The sequence below is a fragment of the Solanum lycopersicum genome, chromosome 1, assembly GCF_036512215.1.
Source record: "Solanum lycopersicum chromosome 1, SLM_r2.1".
Classification (NCBI taxonomy): domain Eukaryota; kingdom Viridiplantae; phylum Streptophyta; class Magnoliopsida; order Solanales; family Solanaceae; genus Solanum; species Solanum lycopersicum.
The window spans coordinates 90,720,872-90,746,523 of NC_090800.1; the positions used below are offsets into that span (position 1 = coordinate 90,720,872).

General features: G+C 30.9%; 5 protein-coding genes and 3 non-coding genes across 8 annotated transcripts; 1 reads left to right on the forward strand and 7 right to left on the reverse strand.

Annotated features, from left to right (window-relative positions):
- Window positions 1-1,293: 1,293 nt before the first annotated feature.
- Window positions 1,294-1,365, reverse strand: TRNAG-UCC (transfer RNA glycine (anticodon UCC)). Its single transcript has one exon. It is a non-coding gene; the product is annotated as a tRNA-Gly (tRNA).
- Window positions 1,366-1,797: 432 nt separating this feature from the next.
- TRNAP-UGG (transfer RNA proline (anticodon UGG)) lies at window positions 1,798-1,869 on the forward strand. Its single transcript has one exon. It is a non-coding gene; the product is annotated as a tRNA-Pro (tRNA).
- Window positions 1,870-2,877: 1,008 nt separating this feature from the next.
- LOC101254346 (endo-1,4-beta-xylanase 5-like) lies at window positions 2,878-10,994 on the reverse strand. Its single transcript, XM_026029010.2, has 5 exons — window positions 10,229-10,994; window positions 10,023-10,121; window positions 9,143-9,922; window positions 4,960-9,059; window positions 2,878-4,863 (listed from the first exon to the last, which is right to left on the reverse strand). Exons 1-4 carry the CDS (start codon window positions 10,409-10,411, stop codon window positions 8,694-8,696), a joined length of 1,428 nt encoding a protein of 475 aa, XP_025884795.1. The 5' UTR covers window positions 10,412-10,994; the 3' UTR covers window positions 2,878-4,863; window positions 4,960-8,693.
- On the reverse strand, window positions 8,023-8,094 carry TRNAG-UCC (transfer RNA glycine (anticodon UCC)). Its single transcript has one exon. It is a non-coding gene; the product is annotated as a tRNA-Gly (tRNA).
- Window positions 10,995-12,734: 1,740 nt separating the features above from the next.
- Window positions 12,735-14,841, reverse strand: LOC101254648 (endo-1,4-beta-xylanase 5-like). The gene is made up of 5 exons (XM_069292942.1): window positions 14,613-14,841; window positions 14,378-14,544; window positions 14,160-14,258; window positions 13,280-14,059; window positions 12,735-13,197 (listed from the first exon to the last, which is right to left on the reverse strand). The coding sequence occupies exons 2-5, from the start codon at window positions 14,432-14,434 to the stop codon at window positions 12,835-12,837; spliced, it is 1,299 nt and encodes a 432-aa protein (XP_069149043.1). The 5' UTR covers window positions 14,435-14,544; window positions 14,613-14,841; the 3' UTR covers window positions 12,735-12,834.
- A 2,603-nt stretch (window positions 14,842-17,444) lies between these two features.
- Window positions 17,445-20,158, reverse strand: LOC104645405 (endo-1,4-beta-xylanase 5-like). Its single transcript, XM_026028968.1, has 8 exons — window positions 20,122-20,158; window positions 19,858-19,932; window positions 19,689-19,735; window positions 19,266-19,558; window positions 19,054-19,225; window positions 18,849-18,947; window positions 17,979-18,758; window positions 17,445-17,895 (listed from the first exon to the last, which is right to left on the reverse strand). The coding sequence occupies exons 1-8, from the start codon at window positions 20,156-20,158 to the stop codon at window positions 17,533-17,535; spliced, it is 1,866 nt and encodes a 621-aa protein (XP_025884753.1). The 3' UTR covers window positions 17,445-17,532.
- Window positions 20,159-21,134: 976 nt separating this feature from the next.
- On the reverse strand, window positions 21,135-23,222 carry LOC104645406 (endo-1,4-beta-xylanase 5-like). The gene is made up of 2 exons (XM_010316874.4): window positions 22,281-23,222; window positions 21,135-21,595 (listed from the first exon to the last, which is right to left on the reverse strand). The coding sequence occupies exons 1-2, from the start codon at window positions 22,866-22,868 to the stop codon at window positions 21,236-21,238; spliced, it is 948 nt and encodes a 315-aa protein (XP_010315176.1). The 5' UTR covers window positions 22,869-23,222; the 3' UTR covers window positions 21,135-21,235.
- On the reverse strand, window positions 23,151-24,444 carry LOC104645474 (endo-1,4-beta-xylanase 5-like). The gene is made up of 4 exons (XM_010317193.1): window positions 24,406-24,444; window positions 23,764-23,989; window positions 23,515-23,693; window positions 23,151-23,294 (listed from the first exon to the last, which is right to left on the reverse strand). Exons 1-4 carry the CDS (start codon window positions 24,442-24,444, stop codon window positions 23,151-23,153), a joined length of 588 nt encoding a protein of 195 aa, XP_010315495.1.
- Window positions 24,445-25,652: the final 1,208 nt, after the last annotated feature.

Sequence of the window (25,652 nt, forward strand, 5' to 3'; positions counted from 1 at the left end):
CATTTTCAATGAGCATACGTAAACTTTATCTTTACCTCGTAAAAATAAAGAGATTTTTCGTGATGAAACGTATACAACCATGTCTTAAACCTCATAGAAATAAAAAATTTATTTCTGATACAGCATACACATGTCGTATTTTTACCTTATCCAAATTCAAAAAATTTCTTTTTATGAATGAGACCCAAGTCTTACGTTTATTTCTAAAGAGGTTTTTTGGATAGCTATTTATGAAAGCACGACGTAGAAAATGATTCTCACCTTGTTGGTTCTATTGGAAGGCAAAAAAAATTTCTCGAGCAACCCTTGATTGATTGACAATGCCTTTTTCTGGTTAAGCCGTCAAATAAAAGAAAAAAAATAATGGGTTAGTAATTATTAAAAAAATAATATTTGAAACCATGAAAATGAAAAATGTGGTAAAAGGAGATGGAGTACCTTACAAGGAGAACGAGCTCGACTTTTCATTTTAGAAGAAAGAAAAAAAATGAGGAATTTTTTTTTTGAATTTTTGGGGATATTTTTCAACCAAAAAGAACTTATGAAGAGGAAAAATGAGATTTATAAGGAAAAATATTTGTCTTTTATTTATATTTCGAGAAGATTTAAAAAATCAAATCTCAAAATTCAAAAATAGCTTCAAACTTCATTTTGAAGAAAAAATCTACCAAACATTTTTTTTTTATATATTTAATCAAATAATAATTTGAGAAAAATAGTTATTTTAAAAATAAATTAAAATAAAAAAATATACAATATGATTTCATCATAACAAATGCATATGAATATAACATAAAATAGCTCACTGAACCAACGAGTATAAAGGGGGAATTCCGTTAGCTAAGTTTGTAAATAAAGGTACATGTGTATTATTAGTTACAACTTACAAGTATGGGTGTGCATCTATTGATCCATCAAATTTTGATTTATATGCTAATTCCACAATCAAGCTAATAAAACATTTATTATTAATTTTCTTAATAATTTTATTTTTGATTTAATTGCTAGAGAGATGCTCATATAATCACATATACTCTTATGTTCTTAAAATAAAAATAGCAACTCAACATTAATTATTTGTATTTTTAGCACAATAAAATTTAAATTGAGAAAATAAAAGATAATACTAATTTGTATCGAGATAGAGATAAAAATATCACAATAAAGAAGTAAAAAGGCTAATTTGTGTAGCCTACAACCAAAGTAATACTAAAATTTATATTCTATTTATTAGTCCTAAATATATGGAAAGAAAGTATATCAAACATAAGTAAAAATTAATGCAAAACTGATTGCGTCTGCCGGGAGTCGAACCCGGGTCTATTGCTTGGAAGGCAATTATCCTAACCGTTGGACTACAAACGCTTCCCTGCTATTCAATCACAGGAAATAAATTTTGACCGTAAGATCCCACCCCAGACTACTCCAACATATTCGTTTTCATTCCAATTTATGAGACTAAGTTTGATTAAGAAATAAGTATATAAAATAAAATAAATTCGTTTTTGAAGTTTATAATCTAGAGCAAATACAGATCTCATAATTAAAAATACAATAAGTCAATAAAAATATTAAAACTAAATTATTTATAACCATAAATATAAAAATGTATCATAGTTTTGAATCAAATTAAAATGAAAAAAATAAGGTACCAAAAGAGAAGTGGAAGTAAGAGAACCCCAGCAAAAAGCCCGTGGTGGATGGACTATGAATACTCCTTAGTGGAGCTTTTATTTGCTTCAGCTGTGACTTAACTCAAAGGAAAATAAATTTCTTTAGCACTCAAATGCCAACAATGGGCATTTGGTCTAGTGGTATGATTCTCGCTTTGGGTGCGAGAGGTCCCGAGTTCGATTCTCGGAATGCCCCAACTTTTTTACATTTCTTTTGAAGGCAAATGTATGTTTGTTTTCCATCAAAGTTTGTTGATATTAGACATGCAGATCAACAATCATAACTGAAATATTTAGTAGAATGGTGTTACTTTTTTTAATTCATTTGACGAGGAGCAGAAAGGTGTTATTAAAAAAATCAAACAGTATCATCATTCTTTTTGGGAAAAATTTATCTGTTTCCAATTTAATTAAGCAGGCAAAACTTAAAAGTATTTATATCAAAGATTTATCAAGTTTGGATTATAACATCAATTAGGGATCAAGGGTGTTTTGCCTTTGATCACTGATGATTAACCGTTGCCATGAGGCAGAGGTGCAAACTCGGCCTCCTTTCAAACAATTCTCTACCACCAACTTACAATTGAAGATAAATATTTGACCTCGCTTTGAAGCTAATTAATTAAAAGAATCCAAGGACACAACTCAAAATGCTAAAGGCAATAAGTGAAGTAGTTTAAGATGTTGATAATCATTAACATAATTCTATAAGTAATAAGCTGAATAAAAAATTAAAAAATTCTGTAATTAATCTAATTCAAGAAGTAAAAGTTACTTAGACATACCTCAATATAATGTCTATTGTGATGCTTACCAATTTAAGGGCTTGCAATTTAGGAGGAGGCTTTGTGTGTGGTGGTGGGTTGTTATAATTTACTTTGTTCAATATCTTTTTTTTGACTATAATTTTGATACAGTTTTACTCTAAGCCTTATCAAGATTTTGAAAGAAAAATAGTAGAGTTAAAACCAATAATTTAATGTGAATGCTAGTGAATAAAATGCAAGAAAGTAAAACTTGGTTTCTTCTATTTGTATAAAATAATATTTTTTTTACTAATCATGCTCCGCGTGTGACATACCCCACGGGCTTAATTTTGACGTAGAGTAGGAAGCATCCGGGAAACAACACCATATTTGTTGTACATGCCATGCAATATCTTCCTCAGCCTACATAAGCATATAAAGACAACAAAAACCTATCTAGCTTATCCAATTCCTCTTTTTGTTTCAACTCTATAATATAAAGAAAAAAGAATGTGGTAGAAGCTAAGTGTTTTCTAGCTATAGTATAGTAATAAAAGATTGATGAAGATGTGGTACTATTTGATGGTGGTTATTGATGGAGTGAAGCAATTCATAACAACACTATGGGAATTGCAAGAGATGAGATTCTCAGCCATATTTGATGACTTGAGCTACATTGTTATGAACATCATTACGGCTGCTGTTTCTTGTATTATTCACCAACATCATCAGCATCTCTCTAGCTAGAATCTTTAATTTATTAGGTGTGCTCGTTTTTAGGAATATTTGTGAGGGTTGTTAGAAGCATATTGCTCCTAGGATGATTTCAATATTATATGTTCTGGTGTATTTAAGGAACAACTAAATGGCTTTGAGAACGATAGTACTTGACTATTTTATATCTTTGTAAATATTATATATCTCATATGAGGTTTTGAGATGTACCAGTCCAGAGAATATTTATCCTGTATAGATATTGGGTGATGTCGTGGTTAAAAAATCAAATTGAACCGCAATTCGAATCAAGCCTATTAAAAAAATTGATATTTGATTTGGTTTGATTATGTTTTCTTTTAAATTTTAAAAATTAATCCTATTTGGTTTGGTTTTGATTGCATTTAAAAACTCGCAAAAATAATCAAATCAAACGAGAGAAATTATATATATATAAATTTTATAATTATCTTTCTATTTTATAAATAAATATAAATTTCAATTAAATTCAACAAAAAAGAAAGAAAACTACTACGAATACATTAGAAATACTCCATAAGACAGAGTTGAAAGATCAATTTCGTTTCAGTTCACAACGGATCCAAACACGATTTAAAAGCTCTTTTTGTTGCGTTTTTTCCGTACAATTGTCTTTCAATACTTTGAAGGCGACATCTTCCAAAGAATAATAAGTATAGTTGTTACTAGTGTTGAAAGTGGGGAAGAAAACTGCATTATCCACATTTACCTTCATGCCACAAACACCAAAAGATGAGGCTTCACTAGTGAATAAAAGCCAATTTTTGACTTGTTTTACTAATTTGACTATTATGTTGCTTGGAAAGTATAGTTCATAAACATGAACGTCATATTGTGGTGTCACAACCACAGAATGTAGCAAGTATTCATCATGTTGAACTAAAAACAAACGGCAAGCACCACAAATAGGAGGTGAATATACGTCAGAAAGTTTATGGACAAACCAGTAAGGGGTTCCGTCTTTAAAGAAGCCAAATACACCAACATCACCTAATTGGCTCAGGACACAAAATTCTTCACCAAAATAGACCGGACTACAACATGAAGGTGGGAAGTTACCGTCCCTTATGATAGTAGTCCACTTGTCATCCCCTTTTTTCAAATAGGAAATTCTAACGTGAAGCGACATGAATAAAGCTATACCAAAGATTACCCATGCAGAAGACTTAGTCGGAGAAGCTGAGAATGACATAATGTCACAAAAATATTCATCTGCTTTTTGTGGGAGATGTATTATTTGCTTCCCAGGCTCAACGAAGAAGAGAGACTTTCCCTTAGATACAAGAAGCCATCCATCTTTGGCATACCGAATTTCACAGCCTATTAAATCGTTGTTGCTCATATAACAGTTGAAATTTCTAAAAGGATTATAGAATGTGCACAAACCATCATTTTGGTTTAGAGATAGAAGCCACATGGAGTCTTGATCATAACAACGAGTCGCATCATCATCACCATCAACAGCCACTTTCCAACGTAATGGAGGAGCAATAGATCTCCATAATTTACACACCAAGCGAAAACTCATGTAGTCTGCTTCCTGAGAAATTAGATAACGAGAAATTTTCTTTTGAAGGTCTTGAGAAACACGGATGCAAATGTTGCTGTCTGCAGCAGCAGGGTTACTATAAATACCAGTACCGGATGGACGCTTAGTAGTAGTGTTATGTTGAATTTTGGCCCTTCCTGACCTGAATAAATTATCAAAAAAAAAATCAAATGTTATGAACAATATTCACAAACAGACGATGAAATTAATTAATTAATTAATTGGCGAATAGACGAACCGAATTGTGAGGAATATAGGCACGAAATTGCTTAGTTGTTGAGAAGCTTTGATCGCCAATGTCGAAGGCATATACAGTGCGGTGATCATCGCACTGTGTGAAATAGACCCGATTTTTTTCTTGAGGTAGAGATGAAGAAGTTGCAGTTGAGAATATGTGACTTATAAAAATAATAAATCCGTCCAAATTGAATACTCTGTTGAATTGATCTGTTTCAAAATCGGCCTCCCAAATCTCAAAAATGGAAGGTGATCCGACTCTTTGTTGAACTAGAAACAATTGGTGTTGCCACGATATCAAGTGTCTGTTTCGATACAAAGCAGAGATATCTGTTGGTGCCCTGAATGTGACAGGGGAGAGATGAGTCGTTTTAGTTATTTCAGGGAACATTTGTATTATGCCTAGCTCCCCATTATGAAACATAATGCATATTTTCTCACCGTTACAGAAGGTGACTGCGTCTAACAACCAGCTATCATCATAAAGTTTTACTTTTACCCACTTTTTATAGCAAGGAGGACCACAAATTAGACAATAGGGTTCTCCGTAAAAGAACAGAGAGACGTTGCACAAGTATTGATCGTCATAGGGAAAATGTTCTTGTGTTGAAGGGGAAACAATACACTTGAGAACCTTTGTCATCCAGTGATGGTAGTAAGAGAAATTAGGGAGCATGATTTTGGTATGACATTTGAAGTTCCAAACAAAACATACCCAGTTGTCAATGAAAAAACCCCAATCGTCCCAACGAGCCAAGCAATTTCTGCCTATCTTGCTAAGATCAATTTGTTCCTTGGAAGTGATCCATGACAAATATTTTTTGTCCTCCTCTTCAGCCCTTACTGATGGCAAATAGTACTCCATCTCCATGATTCTTGTTTTATTCAAACTTTCACCCTCTCTTTAAACAGTGACTCAATTCATATACTAGTTTGTTTCCTACTACAACTAGACAACTACCTTAAGGGAAACATATGCTTTTTTTTAATTCCATGCTCATGTCAAATCGCGCGTGTGTATATATATATATATAGCCAACACAAAAAAAAAAAAAGAGTTAAAAAGATCAAATTCATCAATAGCCTCTTAAAGTTGACACCAAATTACACATAGACACCTCAACTGTGCGATGTTCAATTTAAACACCTCATTTAGGGCTAAGGAGAATAGAAAACAAAATAAAAAATTAGCTAAATTAAGTCTTTCACGCGGTTATTATTGAGTGTATCACACTCACTTTTACATGTCAGCAAAAAGTGTTTAAATGATACAATGAGACCCAACCTGAAGTGTCCAAAAAAAACATCGTTCAGTTAAGGTATCTAAATGAAATTTGATTCCAATTTTAAAGGGTTATCGATGAGTTTGACCAATTAAAATAGAACACTTTTTGACTTTTATTAGGATTCTTTTTACATATTTATTACTTTGCCAAAAATAACTATTACCCCTGAATTTATTTTATAAGTAATTTTCTACCCTTTTTAGCTTACGTGGCACTAGTTTGAAAAAAAAAAATCAACCATCGTTGGGCCCACCAGATAGTGCCACGTAGACTAAAAAGGGGTAAAAAATTATTAATAAAATAAGTTCAGGAGGGTAATAGGACCTTAGTATAGTATAAGTGTGTCTCTGAGATTTCGGTCATAGGTTGAGGGGATACTTGGACATTATCCTTTAAAAAAAAGATGATCTAGTTTGACTTGAAACGGAGTTTAAGAAAAGAAAAATAAAATTTTTAATCTTGTGGTTACAAATTAAAGTTATATCAAATTTACAAAAATATCCTTTAATATTGTGGTCTTAAACATGCCACGCCATGTGAAAAATTAAAATTAAAGTATTATTAAAAAAAGAAAGGAATAATTCTTTTTTGTAAAAATTTAAGAAATCCCATAGTGTAATTCAATAATTTCATTTTATCCCGACAAATTTAGTATTTACAAAAAATTCCTTAAATTTATAGTATAAATAGGGGTGATCATAGTCATTTGTAATCAACTCAAATCAAATAATCTTCTTCTATATCAAAGTAATTTTATTCAAAATATTTCTTCTCCTTTCTAGCTTCCTCTTCCTTAGTTTAAATCTTTCGTTTTTAGTTAACGATCTTGGGCTAACCAATTATACTCCTATTGGGCTAGCAGAAGAATTCCCCAATTATACTCTTCTTCTGCTATTGTGCGGTGATGATAGCACTGTGTGAAATCGGTGAAATAGATATGATTTTCTTGTTGAGATAGATATGGATAAGTTGCAGCAGAGAATTGTCCACTAATAAAAATAATAAATCCGTCCAAATTGAATTGATTTGTTTCAAAGTCAGCCTCCCAACCCTCAAAGATGGAAGGTGATCCGATTTTTCGTTGAACTAGAAACAATTGGTCTTGCCACGAAACCAAGTGTCTACGTAGCAGTGGCATCTGTTGGTGCCCTGAATGTGAGAAGAGACCAAGTGTCTACGCAGCAGCCTTTTAACTTTTTTTTTTTAAAAGGCGGTTTTTTTCTTTCCCAAAATAATACTCCTTAGACATGGCAGTACTTGTTTTGCTAAAAATAAGCTACTTCCCAATTCTCGTTACATTTAATGTAGTAGTTTTTAAATTGACAAATAATACTAATTTGAGTTAAAACAAAAAATATTCAATATAATTTTCTAATAACAAATGCACATGACTATATCACATGTAATAAATCGCAGGCTAATTTGTGTCGAGAAGGATAAAATGTCACAATAATAAATAACACAGCTAATAAATTGCAGACTAAGTTGTGTCGTTAAGGGATAAATATCTCATTAAAGAAGTAAAGAGGATAATTTGGGTTGCCTACAACCAAAATAATATTACTCCCTCAATTTTTTAAAAAAAATATTTCTATTTTTTTTTTGTCTATTTTAAAAAAAACGATTTTAATTTAGAAAACAAATATCTTATTTCTTTTTTAGTCTGTTTCAAAAAGAGACTTAAGTTTAGAACTAGGTGCGAGAGGAAGTAAAAATTACATTCTATTTATTAGTCCTTAATATGGAAAGTATCAATCAATTAATAATGCAAAACTGATTGCGTCTGCCGGGAGTCGAACCCGGGTCTATTGCTTGGAAGGCAATTATCCTAACCGTTGGACTACAAACGCTTGATTGAGATTTGTACTTAGACATTTTATTTCGCACTATATTTACACAATTTATATGGTGAAGTTTGATCACACGATAAAATATATATGAAAAGTAAACTCCGTCATCTCATAATTAGAACTTAAAGTTCAGTAAAATATTAAAATTAAACTAATTTATAACTATAAATATAAAAATGAATCATAATTTTTTAAAACAAATTAAAAGGGAAAGAAAAAAAATGCCAAGGGAACAGATTGAGTAGTGATTCAAGCCTCCAATCAACAAGTTAATAAAAGGTTGCAATTGATACTTAGTTGTCGTAGTTTTCAATTTTGAGAGTCAAACAATAAAAATTTTGATCAACATTTTAAAATGTATTATTTCATTATATTTGATACTAGAAAAATTACAAGTTATAATACTTTAAATATAATTTTTGAATTATTGGATTTTAAAATATCTAGTGCAATATGAATGTAGAAAGTATGTTGATAATTGTAACTGAAAACAAGTAATTCGTTCGTCCAAACTGACTTTCATTTATAATTATATAAACACTGAACCGCAACAAAAAAAAAAAATTATTAGTACAGATAATCCCTATAGCATGTTTGACTCAAGCAGCCGTGAATTTGTAACTGAACCCTCTTTCACTGCTACTTTCAGATGTAGTTGGCATCACTGTCAAATTGTGGTGAAAGGACGAAACCACCATTGTTGGATGAGTAACAATAGCTTTGTAATCTCCATGGAAAAGTGAAGTCTCGAAATAACCTTCAGCATTTGTAGTCCCAACCAAATCCTCATGTGTTAATGACACACGAATTTTGTCAACAGCATCTCCAGTAGCTAGATTTTTGAAGTTGTTATCAGTCAAACACATTTTATAACATCCAGTTGGTTTCCATGCTGACCAAATTATTAACCCTTCAACAGCTGGGTGTCCAACTACCTCTTTTATGATTTGATCCAAGAATTGCGCCTTCAATGTCAAAAAAAAATAAAAAATAAGGGAGATGTTAGAACAATTATGATTAAAATCTTTGATTCAGTTTATATGAGTACCTGATTTGGACTGCTTTGGACATCCAACTCAGTGATCCAAATAGGCAATTTTGCTGAAGCAAGTGTATCGATTGCGGACCTAATATAAGCCTGGTTAGGAGTAATAAAATGTCCTTCCAACCCAATCCCAAGAGAACCTTTATACCCTCCTGCTCTTATTTGTCTAATCTTACTAAGATAATTGGCTGGTGATGAAGCTGCATCGCGTTGATCTTCTATCGTATTAAACTCGTTCAAGAACAGAGGTGTTTTATTATCAAATTGTGCAGCCAAACGATAAAAGGTTGCAGATGCACCTGCACCAAGTTTACTCTCAAAGAAATTGAAGTGAAGGTTTTCATTCATAACATCCCAATGAATAACTTGGCCTCTGTATTTCGCGACAACTGAACCAACTCTTCTTCCAGCAGCAGCAGAGAGTTGTTGTGAGGATAGCGAAGGGACCCAATTAGGCTGAAATTTTGGGTCATCCCAAAGTATATTATGGCCTCGAATACTGACACCTTTGCTCTTGCATAAATTGACCATCGCATCAGAAGTTGAGTAGTCTACTTTGCCTTGAGATGTTTCAGTACTGTACCATTTCATTTCATCCTCAAATACCGTGTACTTGAATCTCGAGAAGAACCAATTTTGGTAAGCGTTGTTGTTAAGAATGTTTTTGTTGATTGCACAACCAAATGGGAAATTGGCTCTTGCTTGTATCAATGAGATTGTCGCATTAGGTAAAGCCTTGCCTTGCGAGTCCACTACTTGAATTGCCACTTTGCTTTTGCGGACCTACATAATATTACAAGAAATGAAATCGAACAAATATATAAAGTGAAGAAGACCATAGAGTAACAATATTTCAAATTAATTGGTTAGTTTTATTGTGTACCTTTTCAATGGTTTGAGTTTGATGGGACGTCCACTCTTCTTGGCCAAATGGTTGTACTGAAATACTGTCTATCCATATGTCAACTGCTGTATTATTGGTCTGGGAAAAAAAGAAAGGATTGTGAATAACTAAAGATATTTTTATGATAAACACCAAGCAGTAACAAAAATGGTAACTAGTCATACAGGGGAAAAAATTTCTATGACCTCAAAATTGAGTTGAGCAGGACCAGAAGCATTGACAACTAAGCCACCCTTGAACATAGACCAACAACCAGACTTAGCATTAGCCCAAGCAGCATGTTGATAACCACTTTGTGTCTTGAAAATGACTGCTACAGTGGCATCATCACCATGGTTCACTTGTGCCCATCCTTTAAAATTAAACATAATGTATTAGAAAAAATTAATCTAAATCGTCGTTCACTTATGTAAGTTGAAAATTGATATATTTGTACCAGAAACTACGTAGAACTTGTCTTTATCCAATTGAAACTCTTGTGACAAACCATGATACGGTCCTTTCCTCTCTGAGGCAACGATGAATTTATTTCCATCGCTTGAAACATTGTTCTCAACTTTAGCAACTCCCTGAACGTCCCATCCATTTAAACCATCATTAAATTCTGGATTTGTCACGATCCTTCCATTATATTGAGGTTTAAGAGGATTCTTCAAACACTGAAACACAAAATAAGAACCATAAAAAATAATTAGTAATCACTAATCAATAAGCTAAGCAACAAGAGAAAAAAAATGTTAAAAGTAAGAAATTATGCCTCCGCTGAAAAATTATAGTCATAATCTAGCGCATGGACTTCAAAACCTGTCAAACATAAAAAAAAATAAAAAAATTAAAGTCATAAGAAAACATAAACTTGTTTTTCTAGAAAAAAGAATTTCAAAAATTCAATCAATCATATAGGAAAAAAAGATATTTTTTTTACAAACCTATCGAGCTGAGCAGCAAACAACATAATACAAGAACTACACACTCTCGTTTCATAATGTCCATGGGAAAATAATCTGCATTTTCAAATATACAATTATTATATAGTTCTGTTATATTCATTATACATTATGATGAGAAATTTAGTATATATTAGATCGGAAGAAAGAAAGAACGAACTTTTTAAGATTTTAGTTTGAAGTCACGAAGTATTAAAAACATTCTGTTTCATACCTATGCTAAATCTAACAATTAAATGAAATATAACGATTAAAAAAATCATTGCAAATGTTTTGATATAGACATCAGTTGAATTAAAAAAAATTCCCTCTACCACTCCACGCCAAACAAAGAAAATAATCTAGAGAACTAAGAATTATTTCAACTTACAGTGATAAAACTTAACACGGTAAGTAATGATATTTTTGAAATGTTCAACATCAACACTATTTATAGTATAAAACTAAGCTTAAAATTGAATTAGAATGACTAAATTGGAATATATTTTAGGCAAATCAAACAAGGATTAGGGAATTGATTAGATATATTAGAATGAGGAATTAACTCTATAGGAGGATGAATAGTAATTTAATTAGATAAGAGAATGAGTTTAAATATTTTGTTTAATTTCCTAGTAATTAAATTAAAAAATATATGTATTCAAATGTTTGATATGATAAACTGATTGTTTTAGCAATTACGAAATATATTACTCCACCATATTTGCTAAGAATGATTTTCTTCTTAAGTAGCTAATATTATTATGAAATTCAAAATCATTGTTAAAATATATATTTTTGCTACATAATGAATTATTCAAACTACCTTATTTTTTTAATAAAATATCTAAACATATTTGCTACTTTAATTCATAAAATTTGTTATATTAAATATTTAAATTTATTTATATCGGCCCGCACGAGTCTAGTACTAATTCTATAAAAATATATCTTAAATTAGTTACTTCTATGGAAATTACTAAAGATTAGGAAATTGATTAGATGATAGATAAAGGAATCAATTAGATATGAGCAGGATTAGGGAATTAATTGGATAAGATGTTAGTTTTAATATTTTATTTTCTGGTAACTGAATTTTAAAACTATTCCAATGTTTTATATCATAAGGTGAATTTGAATATCTTACCAAATGTGAAATATTATATATTTGTTAAGAATAATTTATTTTTTATCAAGCAAGGTCACCTCTTAAATTTTGAACATCATTTGACAAAATATATTTTTGGTATATAAATTATTCTAAATACGTTAATCTATAAAATCTAAACATATTAACTACTTTAATTCATAAAAAATTTTATGATTAAATATTTAAATTTATTTATATCGGCCGCACGAGTACTAGTACTAATTCTATAAAAAGTATATTTTAAATTAGTTTATTAGTGTGGAAATCACTAAATAATAAGGAATTGATTAAATAATAGATAAAGGCATCAATTCTCGTCGATTATACAATTTTTCATTTCATTCTTGAATCTTGATGTTGTAAATAAATTATAATTAAGAACAGATCAGGATATTGTATCAAAGGAATATATATTTCTATTTATTTACCTTTTTAGTGCTTGGATATTTGATTAAATTTCCACTTTTAACCTCCTGAGAAAATTATTTTACTGATGATATGTTGTATGCCCATAACTCAGTGGCTATTGGCATATACTATATAAACTAAAATGATTAAACAAGTTGAATTGGGACAACTAGCTAGGTTTTACTGATATTTGATCGAAATATGTTTGCGTCAACATGTTGACAATAATAGAAAAAGAGTCATTCTTTCATTTAATTTTTGAATTCGTCATAACATTATTTATAGATTTGTATGACCAATAATAGTCTTATGCAGCAGTAAATTTGTAAGTCAATGATAATTTCTCATCACTTTCAGCCATGGGTGTAACTGTCAAATTGTGGTGAAAGGACGAATCCGTTATGGAAGGATGAGTAACAATGGCCTTATAATCCCCATGAAATAGTGAAGTCTCGAAATAACCCTCGGCGTTTGTAGTCCCAATCAAACCCTCATGGGATAAACTCGTACGAGCTTTGTCCACAACATCACCAGTGGGTAGATTTTTGAAATTGTTATCAGTTAAACACATTCTGAAACATCCATTTGGTTTCCATGCTGACCAAATTATCAACCCTTGAACTGCTGGGTGTGCAATTATCTCCTTTATAACTTGATCTAACACTTGTGCCTGCCAAAAGGGGAAAAAAACTGTTACCAACTATTATGGAATATATATTGTGTATTTCATTGACGTAATTTAATCAATTTACCTGATTTTGCTCTGGTCTAACATCCAACTCAGTGATCCACATGGGCAATTTCGCAGAAGCTAGTGTATCGAGTCCGGCCCTGATATAAGGTATGGACGGAGCACCAAAATGTCCTTCTAATCCAATTCCAAGAGTACCTGCGTACCCTCCTGTTCTCACTTGTTTTATCATACTAAGATAATTAGCTGGTGATGATTGTCCGTCACTTGGCACTTCTATGGTATTATAATCGTTCAAAAACAGAGGTGTTTTGTTATCAAATTGTGAAGCCAGACGATAAAAGGTAGCAGATGCACTTGGACCAAGTTTACTCTCGAAGAATTTGAAGTGAAGATTTTCATTCATGACATCCCAATGAAGAAGTTGGCCTTTATATTTCCTAACAACGGATGCAACCCTTTTTCCAGCAGCAACAGAGAGTTGTTGTGGAGACAATGCAGGGACCCAATTTGGCTGAAATTTTTGGTCGTCCCAAAGAACATTTTGGCCTCGGATACTAACACCTTTGCTCTTGCATAAATTGACCATCGCATCAGAAGTTGAGTAGTCTACTTTGCCTTGAGTATTTTCATTACTGTACCATTTCATTTCATCTTCAAATACCGTGTACTTGAATCTCGAGAAGAACCAATTTTGGTAAGCATTATTGTTGAGAATGTTCTTGTTGATTGCACAACCAAATGGGAAATTGGCTCTTGCTTGTATCAATGAGATTGTCGCATTAGGTAAAGCCTTGCCTTGCGAGTCCACTACTTGAACTGCCACTTTGCTTTTGCGTACCTACATAGTATTACAAGAAATGAAATCGAACAAATATATAAAGTGAAAAAGAGCATAGAGTAACAATTTTTCAAATTAATTGGTAAGTTCTATTGTGTACCTTTTCAATGGTTTGAGTTTGATGGGATGTCCACTCTTCTTGGCTAAATGGTTGTACTGAAATATTGTCTATCCATATGTCAACTACTGTATTATTAGTCTGGGAAAAGGAAAAAGATTGAAAATATCATTATTCATATGATAAACACCAAGCGATTACAAAAATGGTAACTAGTCAAATAGATTTGATCAATAAGGGAAATTAATAAATTTCATCACCTCAAAATAGAGTTGAGCAGGACCAGAAACATTGACAACTAAGCCACCCTTAAACATAGACCAACAACCAGACTTAGCATTAGCCCAAGCAGCATGTTGATAACCACTTTGTGTCTTGAAAATGACTGCTACAGTGGCATCATCACCATGGTTCACTTGTACCCATCCTTTAAAATTAAACATAATATATTAGAAAAAATTGATCTAAATCGTCAGAAAATTGATATATTTGTACCTGAAACTATGTAGAACTTGTCTTTGTCCAATTGAAACTCTTGTGAAAACCCATGATACGGTCCTTTCCTCTCTGAGGCAACAATGAATTTATTTCCATCGCTCGAAATATTGTTCTCAACTTTAGCAACTCCAAAAACAGCCCATCCATTTAATCCATCATTAAATTCTGGATTTGTCACGATCCCTCCATTATATTGAGGTTTAAGAGGAGTTTTCAAACACTGAAATACAAATTAAGAGCCATAAAAAATAATTAGTATACGATAAGCTAAGCAACAAGAGAAAAAAAAAAGTGAACAATATGAAATTATGCCTCCGCTGAAAAACTATAGTCATAATCTAGCGCATGGACTTCAAAACCTGTCAAACATAAAAATAAAATCATAAGATAACACAAACTTGTTTTACTAAAGAAAAAAAAATTCAAAATATTTATTCAGACATACATGAAAAAAAGGTATTTTGTTTTTCTAAAATTATTATACAAACCTATCGAGATGAACAGCAAACAACATAACACAAGAACTGCACACTCTCGTTTCATGATGTCCATGGAAAAATAATCTGCATTTTCAAATACACAATTACTATATAATCCTGTTATATATATTATGATGAAAATAAAAAAAAATGTATGATGCAAAATTTAGTACATGTAAGATCGCAAGAAATAAAAAAAGAATTGAAGTTACAAAAGTATTAAAAACATACCATTTCATATGTATGCTAAATCTAACAATTTAATCAAGTATAATGATTAAAAAAATCATTAGAAAAGTTTTGATATAAAACATCAGTTGAGTAAAAAAAAATTCCCTCTACCACTCCCCTCCAAACAAAGAACTAGAGAACTAAGAATTGTTTTTTAACTTACAGTGTTAAAAATGAAGTAATGATATTTTTGATGTTCAACATCAACACTATTTATAGTGTAAAACTAGGCTTAAAATTAATTTGAATGACAAAAACGGAAAATATTTTAGGCAAATCAAACAAGGATTAGGGAATTGATTAGATATAATAAAATGAGGAATTAACTCGATAGGAGGAAGAATAGGAATTTAATTAGATAAGAGAATGAGTTCGAATATTTTGTTTAAAAATGATATTCTTCTTATTTAGGTGATAGTATTTCTGAAATTCAAAATCATTGCTAAAATATATTTTTGCTAGACAGTGAGTTATTTCAAATGCCTTATTCTATGAAGTATCTAAACATTTTTGCTACTTTAATTCATAAAATTTGTTAGGATTAAATATTTAAATTTATTTATATCGGCCGCACGCTAGACTAATTCTATAAAAAAATATTTTAAATTAGTAACTTGTATGGAAAACACTAAAGAATAGGGCATTAATTAGATAATAGATAAAGGAATCAATTAGATATGAGGGGGATTGGGAAATTAACTGGATAAGATGTTACGTTTGAATATTTTATACTTGGTAACTGGATTTAAAACTATTTAAATGTTTCATAAGGTGAATTTGAATATTTTAGCTAATGCGAAATATTACATATTTGTTAAGAATAATTTTATCTTTTATCAGGCCACATCACCTTTTAAATTTTGAATATCATTGCCAAAATATACTTTTGCGACATAATGAATTATTCCAAATACCTTAATCTATAAAATATCGAAACATGTTTGCTACTTTAATTCATAAAATTTGTTATGATTAGATTAAATTTAATTATATCGAGCGCACGAGTACTAGAACTAATTCTATAAAAATATATTTTAAATTAGTTTTTCGTATGGAAATTATTAAAGATTAGGGAATTGATTAGATAACAGATAAAGGAATCAATTAGATATGAGGACGATTATGGAATTAATTGGATAAGATGTTACGTTTGAATATTTATTTTTTGATAATAGAATTTAAAACTATTAAAATGTTTTATATTATAAGGTGAATTTAAATATGTTAGTAAATGCGGAATATCATATATTTGTTAGCAATGATTATCTTTTTATGAGGTGATCACCTCTTAAATCTTGAATATCATTGTCAAAATATATTTTTGCTACATAATAAATTGTTTCAAATACCCTATTCTATAAAAGTCTAAACAAACAGGTTAGAGCCTATTAAAATTTTGAATGACATTATAACTTATGACTCAGAGGTTGGGATTCTGTCTGTATAGACTTATAACTTTTGATTATTGAATTATTTTTGTCTCTTTAATTTAAAATAAATATATATTTTTTATTTATTCGAACACTACATAAAAAATTTAAAAGTTATTTTGACTTAATGATACAATTTCATTTCGTTCTTAATCGTGATGTAATTGTAAACCAATTATTTTATTTAGCAATAGAAAAGGATCTTGTATCAAAGATATATATTTCTATTTTTTTACCTTTGTATGCTTTGATATTTGACGAATCTTTCACTTTTAGCTTCTTGAGGAAATGGTTTTACTGATATCTTGTAATGCCCATAGGCCATAACTCGATGGCTATTTGGCTAGATGTATTGTTGGCCTATACTATATAAAAGAAAAAAAAGTGAAAATGATTAAACAAGTTGAATTAGGACAAACTAGTTAGCCATCACAATTTGTTCAAAAAATTATTTATACTTTTATTGAAAAGAGTGCTAAAATATACTATATATATAACTAACCTCAAATACCTGAAGTACTGAGTCGAGATAGGCAAAACAATGATCAATATAACACACCACACTCTTACATAATTTCATTTAGGTAATTTTTCCAATCAGAGCTATATATAACTAATAAATGAAGTACTTATTTTAGAAAATATTATGTAAGGCATCTCAAAATATGTTTGCGTTAACATGTTGATAATAATAAAAAAAAGAGTTGTTCTTTCATTCAACTTTTGTATTCATAAGATTATTTATAGATTTACTATACATATACTCCCTATGGTCTTTTATAGTCTTATGCAGCGGTAACTTTGTAATAATTTCTCATCACTTTCAGCTGTGGGCGTAACTGTCAAATTATGGTGAAAGAACGAATCAGGCATGGAAGTATGAGTAATAATGGGTTTATAATCTCCATGGAATAATGAAGTCTCGAAATAACCCTCGGCATTTGTAGTCCCAATCAAACCCTCATGTGATAAAGTTGCACGAGCTTTGTCCACAACATCACCAGTGGGTAGATTTTTGAAATTGTTATCAGTTAAACACATTCTGAAACATCCTTTTGGTTTCCATGCTGACCAAATTATTAATCCTTGAACTGCTGGGTGTCCAACTATCTCCTTTATAACTTGATCTAACACTTGTGCCTGCCAAAAGGGGAAAAAAACTGTTACCAACTATTATGTAATATATATATTGTGTATTCATTGACGTAATTTAATCAATTTACCTGATTTTGCTCTGGTCTAACATCCAACTCAGTGATCCACATGGGCAATTTTGCAGAAGCTAGTGTATCGAGTCCGGCCCTGATATAAGGTATGGACGGAGCGCCAAAATGTCCTTCTAATCCAATTCCAAGAGTGCCTGTGTATCCTCCTGTTCTCACTTGTTTTATCATATTAAGATAATTAGCTGGTGATGATTGTCCGTCACTTGGCACTTCTATGGTATTATAATCGTTCAAAAACAGAGGTGTTTTGTTATCAAATTGTGAAGCCAGATGATAAAAGGTAGCAGATGCACTTGGACCAAGTTTACTCTCGAAGAATTTGAAGTGAAGATTTTCATTCATAACATCCCAATGAAGAAGTTGGCCTTTATATTTCCTAACAACGGATGCAACCCTTTTTCCAGCAGCAACAGAGAGTTGTTGTGGAGACAATGCAGGGACCCAATTTGGCTGAAATTTTTGGTCGTCCCAAAGAACACTTTGGCCTCGGATACTAACACCTTTGCTCTTGCATAAATTGACCATTGCATCAGAAGTTGAGTAGTCTACTTTGCCTTGAGTATTTTCATTACTGTACCATTTCATTTCATCTTCAAATACCGTGTACTTGAATCTCGAGAAGAACCAATTTTGATAAGCATTGTTGTTGAGAATGTTTTTGTTGATTGCACAACCAAATGGGAAATTGGCTCTTCCTTGTATCAAAGAGATTGTCGCATTAGGTAAAGCCTTGCCTTGCGAGTCCACTGATTGAATTGCCACTTTGCTTTTGCGTACCTACGTAATATTACAAGAAATGAAATCGAACAAATATATAAAGTGAAGAAGAGCATAGAGTTGTAAACTTTTCAAAGTTCAATTTTGTACCTTTTCAATGGTTTGAGTTTGATGAGACGTCCACTCTTCTTGGCTAAATGATTGTACTGAAATACTGTCTACCCATATGTCAATTTCCGTATTATTGGTCTAGGAAAAAGAAAAGATGGAGAATAACTAATTAACGATATTCATGTAATCAAGTTTATTATTATAAATATGATTAATGATATCGATAACTAATTTCTTTTTTTACCTCAAAATAGAGTTGAGCAGGACCAGATGCATTGACAACTAAACCACCCTTAAACATAGACCAACAACCACATTTAGCAATCCCCCAAGCAGCATGTTGATAACCACTTTGCGTCTTGAATATAACTGCTACATTGGCATCATCGCCATGATTCACTTGTACCCATCCTAGAGATTAAATATATCTCGTTTGTCATTCATCAATACTTGAACTAAAAATTAATCAGACGAATATATAAGATATGTATATACAATTCACGCTTATAATTGTTGAGAGTAGTACCAGAAATCACATAGAACTTGTCTTTTTCCAATTGAAACTCTTGTGAGAAACCATGATATGGTCCTTTTCTCTTTGAGGCGACGATGAATTTATTTCCATCATTTGCAACGTTGTGTTCAATTTTAGCATCCCCGGAAAGGGTCCATCCAGTTAATCCGTCATTAAATTCTGGATTTACCACTATTCCTCCATTATATTGAGGTTTAAGAGGGCTTTCTAAACACTACATACATAAATAAAAAGATCATGACAAATGATCAGTAATTAGTTAGCTAATCAACGAGACAATATATTTAAGTAAATTTTTCTATTCTTGTAAATGGCTTAAAGCAGAAAAAAAATTATATATATACCTCGGCCGTATAACTGTAGTCATAGTCCTTCGCATAAACTTCAAAACCTGCCAATCATATAACAATCGAGTCATAAAGTAACATATGTCATAAAAAATGTATAAAAACTTCGAAACTATTTTTCTTCGTACCAAACAGACTTAAATGGAAAAAAGGAGGAGATACAAACCTATTGAAGCAAGCAGTAAATAATATGACACTAGAACTAGAACTTGTATTTTCATGATATCCACAGCAAAATAGTCTGCATTTACAAATAGATAATTACTATGAGGAGAAAATTAGTGTAATTTAATATCTAAATCTAACAATTATATAAATCACAAATAAATGATAGGGAAAATTTTGATGTAAACATTAGTTGAGTAAATAAATTCCTTGTACTGTTCCTCTCCTTATTGGGAACTAAGAATTACTAATAAATTACATTTACCTTGAGATGGTGTTAAAATGCAAGTAATGATATGCATAAGTGTTCAACTTCAGTATTATTTATAGTGTGTAAGAGTTCACAAGGCTTAAATTGATGAAGTATTTGAATCAACTATATTTCCCTTTCGGTAATTGTAAGTCAAATATTTTCAAACTAACTAGTTTATTAGGCTTAAATACAATTGATTGCGAATGAAAATCAATTATTTTTTTTACTTTTTTGGGGGATTCAAAGTCAAAGATTTTTAAGTCTTATTAAGGTATATTTTAAGATTAGTTAATTTGTGTACATGTATGTCTTTAAATTTTGACCAATTACTAATTATTATCGTGATTCCAACTCTTGAGGAAATGGACAAACCTAAATATTTTTCTGAATCAAAATAATAAATGGAATTTGATTGTTTAAGCCTTAAGGTATATCTATATTAAGTTCTACAACCTTAGCCATAATTTTTTTTCATTTTTTTGAAAATTTAAATTCCAAATCAGACCTCTTTTTAGCTCACGACATAAGTGTTTACTCTATTTTAAATTGATCCCAATTTTTTGTTTATAATTAAAAAAGAAAAAAGGGAAAACTTTTTTAGTTACATTGTATTTGATCAAATTAAATTCCTAAGTATAATTATGCATTAATAACTTGTGAGTGTGGATTTATAAAACAATTTCGCTAAGTTATAGTGAAATTTCTCACCAACGTAACACTCATATATGCGTATTAGATACCATTTTAAAGCAACAAAGTTTTATTTTGTAAAACTATAAGTTACACAATAATCATAATATCATTATAATTTTTTTTTAAAAGAATCTAATTTGGTTGTTTAGATGTGCGTATTTAACTTTCAATTAATTAAAATATATATTTTTTGGACCCCTTTATACGAGAAAATATCAAATAAGATATAACAATATAAATTTAATATAACACAATGATAATTCATTACGTTTTATGAAAATTCAGGTAGAAGGATTCAAAAAAGCATATATAAAACAATTAAAGATAAAAATCTGCTTAACTAGAAATTTATTGCGCACACACCATTACGCCAATATCAAATTAAATTTATCTATTAGAACCAAAATCAATACTTAATTTAGAGTAAATAGTGTCAAACAAAAATTGTGTAATGTGAATTTTCCTTTGTTTCATCCTTTTGTGCTTCCACTTTAAGTTTCTGAGTCATCAAGGCATATGTTTGTTTTTCATGATGATTGATTTCAACTTGATATTCTCCATGAAAAAGTGAAGTTTCAATAATGCCATTTTCATTAGTAGTACCAGAAAAACCTTGATGACTCCATTCTTTAATAATCTTATCAACAATATCTCCAGTAGCCAAATTCTTGAAATTATTATCAGTCAAACACATTCTATAACATCCTTTAGGACCCCATGGTGCCCATATCATTATTCCTTTCAATCCTGGATGTGCATGAACCTCCCTTATGATTTCTTCCAAATATACCTCCTGTCCAATTTTAAAGATTAATTTCATGTATGATTACTGAATTTTATTCACAAAAACAAATTACAAATTATTATGTATAATTCATGTCAATATAATATAGGCCAAATCTTTTACAGTTGTTATCAAAAAAAATAAAATAGGCCAAACTCATAAACAAATTTCTAAATTTGTTGGGTTTTTCTCCTCAGGTATTTCAACTACGTCATTTTCCTATTGAATAATTGAACCACTCATAATTTGTTCCTTTTAAACACCGTTGGCTGATTTTGATTGACTTTTCTGTTGTAAATGTCTTCAGTTGTGTTTGTATAGTAATGATTTTGATTGCACGAATGAAGACAAACTATGTGTTAGTCTCTTTTTTCCTAACGTGTTCAAATGACAACACAATTATTTTCAAATATTTTCACTGTCAATTGGACTAATGAGTTTTGGAACAACATATGTATCCTCTATCAATACCTCTCGTTAAATTTGGTCCTACATCAGCCAACAGTATTTCAAAGAAACAAATTATATACGGGGGTTGAATGATTCAATAGGAAAATAGCATAGTTAAGATACTTGAGGGAAAACTACCAACAACTTTAGAGATCTGTTTATGTATTTGGCCTGTAATAAATGTATAATCAGTATCGGTTGAAAATCGTAAACAGTGAAATTATGCAAAAGACTTGAAAATTACCTGATTGGTGGTGTTTGCAACATCTAACTCAGTGATCCAAATTGGTAATCCAGCTGAAGCAAGCATATCAAGAGAAGATCTTATATAAGGTAAATTTGGTTTGACAAAATGCCCCTGCACCCCAATTCCCAACGGTCCATTATAACCGTGGGATCGAAGATCTCGAATTTTTTCCAAGTACTTTGCTGGATTTGAAGTTCCATCAAATCCATGTTCAATTGTATTGAAATCATTCAAGAATGGAATAGCCCTGCTATCGATTTCATTAGCCTTCTTGTAATAAACAGCAGACGCATTTTTCCCCAGTATGTTCTCTAAAAATGAAAAATGGACGTTTTCGTTCACAACATCCCAGTGCATAAGTTGGCCTAAGTATTGATTCATCACCGAATTTATCCTTCTCGATGCAGCTGCAGCGAGCTGTGCTGGTGAAAGAGAACGCGTCCACGAGGGCATGTTCAGGAGGTTGTTCCAGAAAATGTTGTGGCCGCGGACTTGAATGTTATGTTTTTGGACAAGACTAAGCATGGCATCCGCCATGTTGTAGTCCTGTTTGCCCTGGATTTTCTCGTTGGCATACCATTTCATTTCATTCTCGAAAACCGTGTACTTGAATCGTGATGTAAACCAATCTTGATAGGCTTTATTGTTGAGGATATGTTGGCTTATTGCATTGCCAAATGGGAAATTGTTCTTTTGTTGTGCCAGGGAGACCGTTGCGTTTGGTAATGGTTGGCCATGAGAATCCACTGCTTGGATTTTCACTTTAGCTTTACGTATCTGCAACGTGTTATTATTACAGATTTTTGTAAATACATATACAGAATTTGAAACAAAGTAATTGATTTATGTGAATTCATGACTTTTAAGCTAGATCCAACCCACAGTAAATAAAATTTTACTCGAGTCATTTACCTTCTCTGTACTTTGATGTTGATGAAATTTCCATTCCTCTTGGGAAAATGGTTTTACTGATATGCTATCTGCCCATAACTCAATAGCTGTATTGTTGGCCTAGAAATAAATACAAGTGAAAATAATTAAACAAAGTTGAATTTAGTATAACTAGGAAATAAGAATCATACATTGCTTGTTCAAACAATTTATTGCAAGTTTAACTGTACACGCTCAAAGATGGACGGTATTAGATGTTAACTAATATTAAGTTAAAACGCACGTTTGTGTATTACATCTCTTTTTTTTTTTGAATATAAAAGGTAAAAAAATAACTCACCTCAAGATATAAGTCCACATGAGCTGAAGTAGTTAGTATTATTAAGCCACCTTTTAGCATAGACCAGCAGCCAGAACGAGCAATAGCCCATCCAGTACGTTGAATTCCAAGTGGTCCTCTGACTGCTAGAGCCACATGAGCGTCTATTATTCCATCTGCATGGCTCACTTGCACCCAAGCTGCAAATTATACGAGTGTCAAATGAGCGGATTAAAATTTATTGAGTAAGTAAAAATTATATCATAGTACCTGAAGTGACGTAGTAAGTATCTTTTTTCAAGAAATATTTTTGGGTAAAACCATGAAGGGGTCCTTTTCTGTTAGTAGCCACAATGAAAGTGTTATTTGTATTATTGGACATCCTAGTGGCTATATTTGCAAATCCAGATTTTCTCCAGCCATTGAGTCCCTCATTGAAGTTTGGATTCACAACTATTCCTCCGTTGTATTGAGCACTAAGGGGATCTGCTAAACACTGGAAGCATATGCATGGTAATTTTGTATTAATATTTGTAAAACACAATCGAGCGAGTCACCTATTACAACAATTTTTTTTTTTTGCGTCAATATTATTACAAGAAGTTAAATTACACTTAATTAGTATAAAAATATTTATACTATTGGTGTATGTAATTTGAAATCGTATATTTAGAAATTCCAGAATTCAAAAAATCTTCCAGGTTTATAAATAAAATATTACTGCCTAGGGTGGGAAAGCGTTTTACCTCAGATGTGAAACTATAGTCATAGTCTTCACCACAAACTTCAACCCCTAAAAAAATGAGAAAGTTGATATATATAATTCATATAAAAGGTTTTGAAATAATGTTTAATTATCAACAAGGCTAGGCTTAATTACGAACCTGAACAACAAACAAGAAAAAAAATCACCAGCCAAGGTAAAAAATGTTCCATCTTCACAGTTTCCATGCATGCGTTGTTTTATAAAAAAAATTGTAGGGATTATTATTGCGAGTTGTTGGACTAAGCTATAATCAATGCATGCATATTTATAGGTAAAACCTGCAAAGTTTGGTATGTATTAAGTATACTATCAAATTAATAGGTAAAAATTATTTAGTACAGCTAGCTAATTGTATCATTAGTATTTAAAGATTCTGAGTCAATACTATGTTTGACACGAATTAAACAATTTCAAGACGACGTTTGATTCTTCTGCTAAATTCAAATATTAGAGTAATTGACTGTTAATAATTCTTAATTACTTGTGGAAATTAAGGAAATAAACAAAACTTGTTCATTGTTTGGGTCACATGCATGCAAATGCGGTCTATCAAGGGCATGTAATTAAATTTAATTATATGTGAAAACACGGTTATCCTTCAACTTGAATTTGATGGTAAATGTCATTGTCTAGTTTTTGCTATTTTAAAACATTAAGATACTAATATCATAATAATGGAGTAATCTTAAAGTTATTCGATGGTAGGGTAAAATGAGGTGCGCCGTAAGTTGGTCTGAATATCATAAAAATAACAATAGTATCATGTTTTAATGCATAGTTTGAGTGCTGTTTGTAATTTCTATTCAGTTTAATACATTTTTTCCCTCGTTATGATTACTTATAAAGATTTTCTGAATTTAAATTATATACGCTATTTACATATAAAATATATTACTAGATCATCTTTTATCCATTATGACATAAACATATCTTATTTTTAAGATTACAAATTAAATCTCGTATGTTATCATTCTAATGGAAATATTTGAGTGACAATGTTTAGAAGTTCTTTGAGTCCGCATTAGTAAGTTGAATCCGGAATTAAAAGGATAACTTTTTTTTTTTCAAAAAATCAAACAACATATCAAAATTATTTTTAATCAAAAGGACAAAATTGCTCTGTTCAATTAAAATCGCTGTCTCAATAGCGATTTTATCGAATTTATTTTTTTAAACTAAAATCGCTGACTTTTTATTAAAAATATCAAATGTTGAAATCGCTGCTTATAGCAACGATTTTATCAATTCTTTCTTTTAAAAAAATTGATTTGTTAGAAAAAATATTTGGTGTGGTTAGTTACATTAGAAAGTAAATCAATTTTTATTTGAACATCAAAAAGAATTTTCCATATTGGAAGCAGACCAATGTAATCAGGAAATCGCTGCTGGAGCA

What these genes read in the sequence shown, in the direction of transcription:
- LOC104645474 (XM_010317193.1), bottom strand. Translation starts at nt 24,444, where the DNA reads ATGGAAACTGTGAAGATGGAACATTTTTTACCTTGGCTG. An exon ending in AACATTTTTTACCTTGGCTG is followed by an intron (nt 23,990 to 24,405) that starts GTGATTTTTTTT and finishes ATATGCTTCCAG; the next exon opens with TGTTTAGCAGATCCCCTTAG. An exon ending in TACTTACTACGTCACTTCAG is followed by an intron (nt 23,694 to 23,763) that starts GTACTATGATAT and finishes TATAATTTGCAG; the next exon opens with CTTGGGTGCAAGTGAGCCAT.
- LOC101254648 (XM_069292942.1), bottom strand. Translation starts at nt 14,434, where the DNA reads ATGTTTAAGGGTGGCTTAGTTGTCAATGTTTCTGGTCCTGCTCAACTC. An exon ending in CTGCTCAACTCTATTTTGAG is followed by an intron (nt 14,259 to 14,377) that starts GTGATGAAATTT and finishes TCCTTTTCCCAG; the next exon opens with ACTAATAATACAGTAGTTGA. An exon ending in TTAGACCAGAGCAAAATCAG is followed by an intron (nt 13,198 to 13,279) that starts GTAAATTGATTA and finishes CCCTTTTGGCAG; the next exon opens with GCACAAGTGTTAGATCAAGT.
- LOC104645405 (XM_026028968.1), bottom strand. Translation starts at nt 20,158, where the DNA reads ATGCATATCATTACTTGCATTTTAACACCATCTCAAG. An exon ending in ACTACAGTTATACGGCCGAG is followed by an intron (nt 19,559 to 19,688) that starts GTATATATATAA and finishes TTATGTATGTAG; the next exon opens with TGTTTAGAAAGCCCTCTTAA. An exon ending in AAACTCAAACCATTGAAAAG is followed by an intron (nt 18,759 to 18,848) that starts GTACAAAATTGA and finishes AATATTACGTAG; the next exon opens with GTACGCAAAAGCAAAGTGGC.
- LOC104645406 (XM_010316874.4), bottom strand. Translation starts at nt 22,868, where the DNA reads ATGAAATGGTATGCCAACGAGAAAATCCAGGGCAAACAGGACTACAAC. An exon ending in TTGCAAACACCACCAATCAG is followed by an intron (nt 21,596 to 22,280) that starts GTAATTTTCAAG and finishes AAAATTGGACAG; the next exon opens with GAGGTATATTTGGAAGAAAT.
- LOC101254346 (XM_026029010.2), bottom strand. Translation starts at nt 10,411, where the DNA reads ATGTTTAATTTTAAAGGATGGGCACAAGTGAACCATGGTGATGATGCC. An exon ending in AAACTCAAACCATTGAAAAG is followed by an intron (nt 9,923 to 10,022) that starts GTACACAATAAA and finishes AATATTATGTAG; the next exon opens with GTCCGCAAAAGCAAAGTGGC. An exon ending in TCCAAAGCAGTCCAAATCAG is followed by an intron (nt 9,060 to 9,142) that starts GTACTCATATAA and finishes TTGACATTGAAG; the next exon opens with GCGCAATTCTTGGATCAAAT.